Source organism: Pterocles gutturalis, unplaced genomic scaffold (genome assembly GCF_000699245.1).
Source record: "Pterocles gutturalis isolate BGI_N339 unplaced genomic scaffold, ASM69924v1 scaffold29084, whole genome shotgun sequence".
NCBI lineage: Eukaryota > Metazoa > Chordata > Aves > Pterocliformes > Pteroclidae > Pterocles > Pterocles gutturalis.
Window position 1 is genome coordinate 60717 of NW_010131566.1, and position 11265 is coordinate 71981.

General features: G+C 37.6%; 2 protein-coding genes across 2 annotated transcripts in view; one reads left to right on the plus strand and one right to left on the minus strand.

The window, feature by feature from the left end:
- Window positions 1-4215, plus strand: part of CCDC88A (coiled-coil domain containing 88A) — a gene marked incomplete at its 5' end in the record, with an annotated part of 54870 nt that extends 50655 nt beyond the window's left edge. The window contains 2 exons of the mRNA XM_010080664.1: window positions 3229-3328; window positions 3896-4215. Coding sequence (XP_010078966.1) covers window positions 3229-3293 — 65 coding nt within the window. The remainder of the gene's footprint in view (window positions 1-3228; window positions 3329-3895) is intronic.
- A 5955-nt stretch (window positions 4216-10170) lies between these two features.
- Window positions 10171-10602, minus strand: LOC104467044 (prolyl-tRNA synthetase associated domain-containing protein 1). The gene has a single exon (XM_010080665.1). The coding sequence runs from the start codon at window positions 10588-10590 to the stop codon at window positions 10171-10173; it is 420 nt and encodes a 139-aa protein (XP_010078967.1). The 5' UTR covers window positions 10591-10602.
- Between the last annotated feature and the right edge of the window lie 663 nt (window positions 10603-11265).

Genomic DNA, 11265 nt, shown 5'->3' on the forward strand with positions numbered 1-11265 from the left:
CCCTTCTTTCAAAAATGGGATACTAATGAAAAGAAGCATTTAGAGATATTTTGGTGTCATACCCTTTATTTATTTATGGCATTTATGCACTTTGCATAAATGCACTTTGCACAAGGAACAAGTTACAGACCAGTAATTCAGTGCCTCTAGCTTGCATAATAAATATGAATTACTGTTCATACTTATTAAAATAGTTGAACATTAATAAATACAAAGACCATTCATAATCCGAAACATAAATGCTAATTCATATTAAGAGGTAATAGTCACATGATATGCAGCACTTGTAATAGAAAAAATGACCCTTTCCACCTTTTTCCTTTGTATGCTTTGTCTTTCTGCATCTGGTGTACAAATGTGGTGAAGTGTGCAGTTTTATTAGGAGTCAAATAACAGAGTTATATGAGACTCCTTGTAATGTATAGTAATAAAAACCTGTATCCATTATGGTGGAAGTTCATTTTTTCTTCTTAACAGAAGTAACACTAATATAATAGTAAACAAGATGTGTAACAAAGTAACAGGAAAAACCTGTTAAATTAACACAACAGAAAAATAACAAAAAGTTTGCTTGCAAAATTATAGGAGTATAGGACAGCTTAAGCCAATAACTCATTAAATTCCAGATGACCAGCTAAAGAGAAATTTTGAAAAGTATTTACTAAATATGTCACTGTCTTTGCAATTGCTTGAAACATCTTAATTGTAAGTATAAACAGTTTATATCATACTTAAACTACAATTACATGAGACTTTAGACATTAGCACTTTTTTTGCAAGAGGAAATAGTTACTGGCAGTTACTGTAGGCCAAAATTATGTACGCTCAAAAAAAACGGAATGAAAATAGATCTAGAGGAAAAATATTTAAAATTGAAAATATGTATTTAAAATAACGATTTTTACAATTGAATTTATTTTGCCAGTAGTTTTGTGGCAGTGATGGTACTGCTACGTGGGTTGAACGTTAATTCTGTAGTGTTTACCTAGGGAGGGTAGAAGTGCTGCAAAAACACATTTCCTCATGGAAAGCAGCAGTCATCCCGTAGTCCATAACATTCCCATTTTATACAGGAGAATTGTTAATAAATACAGAGATAGCCCTTTCCAGAGCTACATTTCTGCAGCTACATTTCAATGTGGGGAAAAGGAACAGGAGGAGAAGATTGGATGTTTCAAAGACATTCTGTGGAGGGTAGAATTACTGTCTCAAAGTGTAAAGCAGTTGTCCTTTACCAGTCTGCAGGCATCCATTATTACCGGGCTAATGCATTTCTCACTTCTCTTCGATGTTGTTCACAGCGTGCTGTTCAGCATCGCTGCATTCCCTCTAGAATCGTCTTGCCATTAAGAAAGAAACCCAAATCTGAAATGTAATCTTAATTTAACACGCATTTACTCTCTCACAGCAAGATCAGTGTATTGATGTTGGGTCATGTCATTTGACTCCGCTTCCGCTAAATCTGTACATCTGTTTGAATTGGCTTTGAGTTGAACAGTGTTGCTACCTGAAGTGACAAGTGCAGAATACAGTTTCCAAGTTTTTTGAGGAATTATAGATAAAATCTTCTTAGCTCTGAGAGTACTTACTCTAAACTCATACTGTGCTACCAGTATCTCTTTTTGTTAACTGATTGCAAGCCTGTGTCTTGCAGCAAGACTGCTTGTTAGGAGCAGAACAAGGTTTGTAGCTAGAGTTAGTATCTTCTGTTTAGATCAGCTGCTATTGTTGGAGAAAGCAGAGAAGCTTTCAGGCGTGGTATTACCTCATTTGCCAGCCTTGTCTTGCTTAGGTCCTTAGACTGTTACAGCTTCAAAAAATACCAGTATTGTCTCCATATACATTTACTACGAACTCTGCAGCATAACCGCTGAACCTCAGTTGTAATAATGAGCAAGGCCAAGGTCTAGAGACATTTTAAAGGTTATCTCTGTAGAGTGAAGTTAAAGCTTGCTATCAAGGCAACAAATAGTTTTTTTCCAGCCACTGCCTGTGGGGTACTTCAGTTTGCATTGTTTCTTTTCTTTTCACAGCATAAACCGAATCTGATAGTGCATATTTATGCCCGATATTTAATGCCTTTTTAGCCTGTGTTTTTACCTTACTCCATTGAGAGGGGCAGCATTAAAAGAGCTTCCACCTTAAACAGAAATGGCTTCAGAATAACGGGAGTGTTAGTATCTCTGAATGCTAGTGTCTCAGATCCTCTGTGGGAGTTCTAGACTAACCTTGTTCAGCTCCAGCTACTATTTTGCATTGTTTTATAAATTTGTGATTAATTACAAATTATTTTTGCTCCATCAAGTTCAGCTGCATCAGTGAAAGCATGCTGCTAGAGACTTTTTAATGTCTCTGAAAAATAAATTGTCAACATTTGCTGATTATATATGAAAGAAAAATATTATTATGTACAGAAGGGTTATTTTTTTCTTCCTCTTTTTCGTCTTGATGCTTTAACACCACATACACCATGGATGTCTCTTTGGGTCTATGTTCAACCAGTGGAAGGATCTGTGAAATTCTGTTCAGGCCCATTCACTGCTGCTCCTCAGCCATTCACATGGCTGACTGTAAAACACACAGTGCACTTGCTCATCCCTTGGTCCTTGCTGCCTGTAAAAATTATATGTTAGGACTTTGCATGGTAATTACAAACACTAGATATGTGGCTGCTGGCCAAAAAGGGTTTTGTTGTTCAGGCTCAATAATTTGTTTGCAGTTAAAGGTTTGCTTGATGCTTTGCTTTAAGTGAACAGAAAAATTAAGACACTGCTTTTTGCACGTTCAAGCTGTTGCATGCAAAGATAATCTTCTGTTTTGTAGAATTGAATGTGAACATTTCTGTCAATATGTAGCAGGTAAAAATGCAAAGATGAATTCTCTGCTAAGTTCTGTCAGCCTTGATTACATCTGTTTGGGTTTTTTTTTTTCATACTGGCAGAAATTTAGGGCTTGTGTATCTAAAAGTTAAATATATCTGATTGTGGCTTTGAAAATAATATCTGGTTATTCCAAATGCTAAGATGAATTTTAATGAGTGTAGCTGAGTAGACACTTCCAGTGAGTTTCTTCTATCCCCTCCCTCTGTCCTTTCCTCTTAAAAAAAAAAAAAAAAAAAAGTTTATATATCCTTTTGTTCTACTAATAAGTAGAATGTATTTTATGCATGAGGGTTTTTTTCATGTCCTGATAAACACAATGAATAACATGAAATGCTTTTCTCTGCAGATGTGGAAGCTATCCCAGAAAGCAGAAATTCAAAAAGCAGGTCTAGGGAGCAACAAAGCTCCTAATTCTATTACCCACTACATGAGATGTGGGCCAAGTGGTGAGTTTCCTGCCCAAAAGTAAATGAGATTAATTTCATTTACAACAAACTAACAGCATTACAGATAAGAACAAGTGCACATTGCATTAACAGATGTAAATACTGCTTGCTTAACTGGCTTTTATCTTGCTTATTCGTTAAGCCAGAACAGGTTCTTTTACAGCGGTTATTTTGCCTGCATAGGCAGGGAACTTCATACCATTTAGCCTTTTGCCTGTAAAAAATACATTTATTTTTACTTTTCAAATCTCTTCAAGAAGAAAGTTCAAAGAAATCACATGAAGAAGCAATACTGAAGTCAGTTCTTAGAAAGGGACAGAAAAATCTAAAAGAATAGTTTAACAAAGCATTTTGGTTTATATTATTAATATTCTATATTACAAGGAAACTGCCTTTTTATAAAGCTTGTCTTTGGCATTCTGTCCTTCTCTTGACTTCATTAAAACATCTTCGATGCATGCTGTTAGTGCTGTTAGTTCTGTTAGTGACTTAACTCTGTATTTCATGCTTCCATGCTTTAAGCTTTTCTTATGTTCTTTTCTCTTTCTACCTTTCAACTGAACACAGAGAGAAAAGTGTCCTTCAGTATCTCAGTATGAAGCCTTTGTATCTGAAGTAACAAGACAGCAACTGTAGGAACCATTAATAAAAATTAAGGGAATTTTTTACATTCATCGTGACTAGAACAGGCAAGAAATAAAAACCTACCTACCTTCCTTCCTTCCTTGAATCAAGGAGCTCTACTGGAGTCTACTGCCGAAAATTTGTAGATGGTCTTAGGAATTATTGCACATTGCACTGTTAAGATCTACTGAATAAAGGACAGTTCTCATCTCCCTAAGGACCAAGATTTTTAAGGTCTGAAGAATTACTCCAGGAAAAAAAAACAAACCTTGTTTCATCTTCTGTTTATTAAATTACCCACTGATTTGCTTAAGCTTCTGCTAATAAATTAGCCAAAACCCCCCATAACTAGCAGTTTATATTTACTTCTGTAAATCTAAAATAAATGCTGTAGTATTTTGTTGAAATTTACTGTATATACAGATACAAAAACCTCACAGCTTCCTGGCACTTCACTGCCTTATTTGGTTAGCATAATCTGCATGAAATTGCTCTTAGAAAACTTTATGATGATTTTTGTTGCATACTGCAAGAGAAAAAATTGTTTACATACATGAAGAAGCTTGATAATTAACAAAAGGTGGGAGTCATGAGATAATCGTGTGATAGTCGTTTGTCATTTGTGTTTTTCACATTCCCAAGTTATTCTACGTATATATGTTCAGAAGTTTCTAACAGGAAATTGTCAGGTATGATTTTTCTATAACTTTTATTTTAATATAAGGCTGTTTTCAGCAAATGGCATTTCCAGGATAAGGCTGTCTTATGATGTTTGTGTATTGACTGATTTTTTTAAATTGTTTGCCTTTTGACATGAGCTGATTGTGGCTTAGGAGGATTCTTGAAGGCAAAAAAATATAAAATCATATGCATTTTACAATCAGTTCCCCTTAAGGTTATCTTTTATTAGTAAGATACATTTTGTTCATTACTGATTTATATTAAAGTCAACGAATGTTATTGGTACATTCAGTGGTTGCATACATTTGTTGTTGTGAAAGCCTTTGCACAGAGCTCAAAGGAACTGTATATGAACTTATAAGCAGATCCAAAATGAGTTATCATAATTCTATTTTATTACAAACCAGTAAGCACATTCACGTTCCTGTGCTAAAGGGTTACGTTAACTGTGTAACCTCCTAGTGTCCCATCTTCCAACATGTATGTAATTTCACCTACAGCTGTCCCATTCCCATAAGTCAAGGTAAGCATGGCACATGGGCAGGACTGGGGTTGCAGACTTACCTGTAAATGGACCACACTGGGGTGGAGCCACTGCAGCTTCGTCGACTTAATCACCACTTGTTTCTTGAGGCTTACAGGTTTTCTCATTTACAAAGTCTCAAGCTGTCAGGGACAGCTGGAACAGAATCATTTTTCACTGGAGAGAGAATGCAGTTCAACAGATTCAAAAGCACACTGGGGAGTCATTTCTTTATTTTCCTGAAATTTTGTCAGAAAGGGAAAAAGAAGAAAGTACAATGAGCTTTAGAAGGAAATATTCATTTTTTTTTTCCTTAAAGTGACTTCCTTCTGAAATACTTCTGATAAAATGTGCTAAAAGATCTAGATCTAAACAGAATATTTTGGTTTTTTACAATATAAACACTTGGTTCAGCCTGTGATTTTTTCCACAGAGAACTTAAACTTTTTTGGTTTTCTTCTTAATTGAAAATGGGACCAATTTTGCAGCGTTCCGCCATACAGAATTTCCATTCTTCCTTTGAAGATGTTTCTGGTATTTAACTGAAATAATTGGTTTACTTTGATTATCAACTCATACTAGCATCCACTTCTGGTCCCTTAATGTAAAGATTTTCACTGATTTCAGTGGAAGCATGGTGAGTTTTGCAGAGTATCAACACAGATGAGCAATCCTAGGAGTGACCTGAAGCCCAGCATGCTCCTGTGATCTAGCTCCACAATGGTTTTGTAGGCAGCCTCAGCTCAGTTGCATTCGGAATTACTTCCCACGTTGTAACTGATACTGTGATTTTTTGAGAAGGATTTGGGGTATTCTGAGACGTGCAATGACACGAGATGTCACCAGGAGGGCAGGTGGGATGGATGGCAGTGTCTGGAAGTTCAGTGTGTTGGGACCTTACTACAGGTAATTTGTGTGTTGCTCTATGCTCCCAAAAGCTTGGGGCAGAGATGAGTTTCTCCCCTGTTACCAAGGGTAACAGGCAGAGCCCTGACTAGCTCTAGGAGGAAAGTACTCTTTGACGACAGAGAACTGATTCATTGCAAGCTATTAAACCCTCACCATTTAGTAGCGTCACTATTTTTAGAAGAACCTGCGCATCTTGAGTTAACAGATGTAAACGGTAGTGCCAAATGCTGTGTGTATTCACAGAATCCGAGCAGTTGCGTGTGTTGAGGTAGATTCTCTGAGACCCTGGGAATTAGGCAAGAGTGGCATGTTGCCATCACTGTTGGATGGCACACATTTCTCTGCGAGGAGCATTGCCCTCGCCACAACGTGGCTGTGTTATTCTCATCACATGGGCATCTCCTGACTTTTTATTTATTAGCTCAGCTCCATTCTGTATTCATTAAGTTGTACAAGATTACCAGTCACAACTTCTGCACTTGCTTTTTGCATATTGTTACACCTTCTTAAAGCATCTGGGCATCACACCCAGGGTGCAGCCACAAACTGTACAGTTATCGTTTAACTGATCACGTGTATTAGAAATGAACGCCCTCATCCAAAAACTGCAGAAAAGTTACCTTGTATGAGAGAACTGGCAGGGGCGTGGGGGCAGAATTCCTCCCGCTAGGTCTGAGTCGTGCTGGAGTCTGGGCTAGTGCCCATCTGTGTCATTGGAAGCAGGTTTCCACCCACGTAGTCTGCATCAGTACAGAGGCCAGAGTGGGATTTTGGGTCATGATCGCTAAATTGGCCAAAAGCAGCACTGGGGATACATTTGCATTTAAGAGATCGGACTCTGCTTCTCCCAGCACTTTGTTTTGCAAAGAAGTTTCAGAGCTGAAGAGCAGTCAAGAGGTTCTCTGTGCTCTGATTATTTTTAAGTAATTTACTTTTTCCTTTCTTAATCTTTCCAGTCTTTGCCCTTAAAACAAAATAAACCTGGAAATTTCATTCGGGAGCTGCTTCACATTTTCTGAAACACAGACTCTCAGGGGAAGAGCACGGCAGCTATGACAAGAGTACACACACAGCTTTTTACCACAAAAGTTGCCAAACCTGACACTGCTAGTTCAAGATGACAAAAAGAGGTTGTAGTACTATACAATGCATAATTTTTACTTACTTTTCTGATAGCCTGCTGAGGATTTAGTAACATTCCCAACGCGTATTATTTCTAAACTTTTTCCAAGACATGATGTAGCCTCAACAAAGGAGCTCATGTATGACTTTTCGGGTTAGATTATGATGTATATGTACATAATGCTTTGATATTAATAAAACTGCCTTAAAGGAATGTACCTAGGTGTGAAACAAAAAGCTCTTATTTAAAACTGTAACTTTCTTTACATATTGATTTTTTTAATGTTTGCCATTGTACACATTTATTAATTATGTTATTAAAATGCCAAACCAAATAATTCCTATTATTTTGTGTGTACATTTATACACACTTTTTCTGGAAACTGATGTTACTGGAAGGATATTGGTGTGAAGTTATGGTCAGCTGGTGATGTGTTCAGTATTTCTTCTGGAAGGGAACCGATAAAACTGTAGCAGAATTTTTCTGGGCAGTGTGTAGTTTGTGGTGTTTATTTGTGTAAACCTGTGTAGCTTTTGACTATACACTATTTTTATATTATTTTAAAAGACAGAAGTTTCATAAGTAAACACAAAAAGAAATCATTATAGGTTTGCCAGACATAGTATTTGAAGCTTTAATTTTGCTTGGTCATTGTTTTTGCTGAGGCAAGTCTCAGACCTCTTCCGAGGACAAAGGTTGTTACATTTTAGGTAGTACAGATTTTAAGATTTGTGGAGCATAGTAAACTGCTGTTGTGCACATGTCCTTAAAACAATTTTTCATATTTAAAGGTTTCTGGATTTAAAAAACTTGACAAGTCAAATTTACTCTGATTTTTTTTTTAAGTGATAAAGGCTATTGGGGTACTACAAAGAAGAAACCTTAAAGGGAAAGGAGAGTGAGTGGCTGGCAGAGGGTAAGATAACTTTTACTTTTAAAGACACATAAGACTATTTTAATATCTAGCTGTTTTAGTAACACATTTGTCAATCCAGAGTTTTCTAGGTAGTTCATTAATCCACCCAATATTCTCAAATATCAGATGCTCCTCTTTTATTTAACAACAAATACAAAATCACATGTATCTGGACAGCTTTCTAGTGACTTTTCCTGTAGTTTTCTATTCATTCAACATTTTTAGGTCACTCCTTTCCAATTTTAGATGATGGCCGTGATAGATTGGGTTGGTTTGTGTCCTTCTGAGGTAGACGGGAGAATTTAAACTGCTGTGTCATGAAGCATTCTGTTGTTAAGTTCCCATCTCTGAGAACAGGTGCCAAATCCTTTAGAAATCCTTTAGAAATGAAGGAAACCATAGTGAGGATCTTTGTGAATAACTTGCCCTGGAAGATGCTTTTTCTTACTCAGTTACTGGTAGTTGTTTGTTCTGTAGAATTAAAGATTTCACTTTCTTAATAGGAAAAAAACCCAATACACAGCTGTTGATGTTCTCATAGAACTGTCTTGGCGATATATAATGAAACTGAGTCAAATTGGCTGATTTTTGCCTTGTGTTTCTTTTGAAATGCTTCACTTTATCACTGTTGGTATTGCATCCTTTAGCGTGATACAGTAGCAAACATCCAAGATCGCAAATCCTTCGACGTGGTTTTCGCCACTCTTCTGTATTCTTTATTTCTATTTTGTCTTGACTTCTGTTCACACTATTGCTCACCTTTAGGCATAATTCATACATGACAGACATTTTTGTTAGGCTGTGTTCAAAAGCCCTTTTCCTTGTCCTCCTCAGATTTTTGTCCCTTGCTTTCACTACTCCCATCTTTGCGTTTTGTGGGGTACTTGTTGCCACAGTACGTTTACTGGACTTCACCGAGTTTCTGCTGCTTCTCTCTTCAACACAAAGCCTGTTTGAAGGGAGTTTTACTCATTTAGGCAGGAGAGGAGAAAGAATTAGATTAGAAATTTAATGTTGAGAATGTATTGGTCTTGTTCTTGTGATAGTAGCTACTTTTCTATACTAAATATACATCATCTATTGAAAGCCAAATCAGCCTGCCCTCAACCTCTTAAACGCAGGGATGTTTGTACATGCAGTCCCCTTCTCCTGAAGGGAGAAGCTCAAGTACAGCTACTTGTTGTACCATTCTGTCCATTTCTATAGATGGTTAAGGGTATGGTGGAGCAGAGAAGACGCACATCCTCCATGGGTTCATGAATCTGTAGAAATTGTGCACAAAAAGTTAATGCGGTTCCATGTTTTATTAACTGTTCTCCCAGGTGTCACCAGGACATAGTACACCCAGTCAGGAACTGGCTGTGACATTATTTATGTAGAGCTCTTCTGGCAGGAGAGGCTGGTACCAGGGCTCACACCCAGTCCTGCCTTCTGTCAGGTGCCTCCCTCCTGTTTGGCCATTTTTCGAGAGGCTCTAAATGGGTGAGGCACACGCCTGCCCTCATGGGACAATTACCAGAAGACTAAATAATTATTTCCCAAGGGGAGGTTACTGTAAAAATGAAAACTAAAAATGTAGACAATCAAAAGCATTTTCTGTAGTGTAGCCAAATTTTTTTTTCTAGGTGTAAAAATAATAAAAGGAAAGCAACGTGTAGTAGAGGATAAATGGGTACAGGTACATAACTTAGACATTTCTGTCCTGTGTGTATTGACAAATATTTTAGAATTTTTAATCTGTTGTTTCCTAATGATGTTAAGTTCAAACCTTCAAGGCCAGTACCACACATGGAAAGTTCCTGTTTTATCCATTTTATTAATAAAGACTATAAGATTATTTAAATAATGTCTTTTCTCCTTACTGGTTACTTAGGGGTAGATTGCAAACATCTCTTGTCGTCTTAAGAATTTTCTGTTAAACTTCTACTAACCCGAAGATAGCCTTTTTTCTTACCAGATTATACAATATAAAGTTGCCCAACTGAAAAAAAATAAAAAATACTTTCCCTAGTTCTGCTCTTTTGCTCTACAAAATCTATGCCTAGTAATAGAAAAGTGAACTTCATCTAGTTAATGTCTTCATCAAAATGCATGATGATGGGATCATGGCCTGTTGATCTCACAAACTTCAAAAAGTCGTCAGGGCTTAAGCCCATGGTTGCAGAATTTGTCATGGGATGAAAATACACTTTCTCATGGCCATCTTCCAGAAAGCTGGCATCCAGCACAAACCTCACATCGCCTTGGTCACAGAAGAGGGCTAGTGGTGTTGCACAGCCCTGGCCCACTTTCAGTTTTTCCAGCATGGCATTTTCATCAGCAAATCTTAGGTTTCCACTTCCAACACCCAGTTTTTTAGCAAGATCATTTAAATTGATTTGCCTGTTGTGCAGAACAGTCACCAGCCAGAACCCCTTCTTCTTTTTGTCTTTAAGGAAAAGATTTTTACTGTGACCTCCTTTCATGTGTTGGACGTGGGGCATCATTTCTTCAACAGTGAACACCTAGAAAATACCATCAATGTAGTGTGAGACTCGATATCCAATTAGACTTTTAGTTGCATAGGGGTGGCTATCTTTTGTTTAAAATTTAGAAAATACTGAATGTTACACTGAGCCCAAAAACTGCACCCTTCTATGAAGAAATTTTAAAAGAACACAAGTAAAATGTCGCCTACGGCTCCTGCACACTGAATTGTTTCTATCTCATGTACACAGCAAGAATATCACACTTTAAAAATACAAAAAGGCAGCCCTGAGAGCACTGCTTTTTCCAGGAATGATGTGGTGCGTGTACTTTTAACTGGGAGTGAGATAAGTCTGGAAAGGATCTTACGATGCTGTCGACTTCACAGTGAAGAAAACAGACAGGAACACAGGGAGAACCTCGCGGCTGCGGTCAAAACGGCCCAAAACAACCCCAAAAACATTCTGCCAGGTCCAGCGTTTGTAGGTCCATTGGACAAGAAATTCCACATCGATACTTAATTCTGCTAAACGAACCACGTACAGGGCCTAAAACTGCTCTGTAGCCTGTTCTGCCCTGTTGGTATGCAGAATTTTATTTCCGGATTTAAAAAAGGTCCGGAGGATGCCGGGAGAGCGGGGCCGAAGCGCGCTCCCGGACTCCGCGCCAAGCCCCGCGGCGTGAGGCGGCAGCGG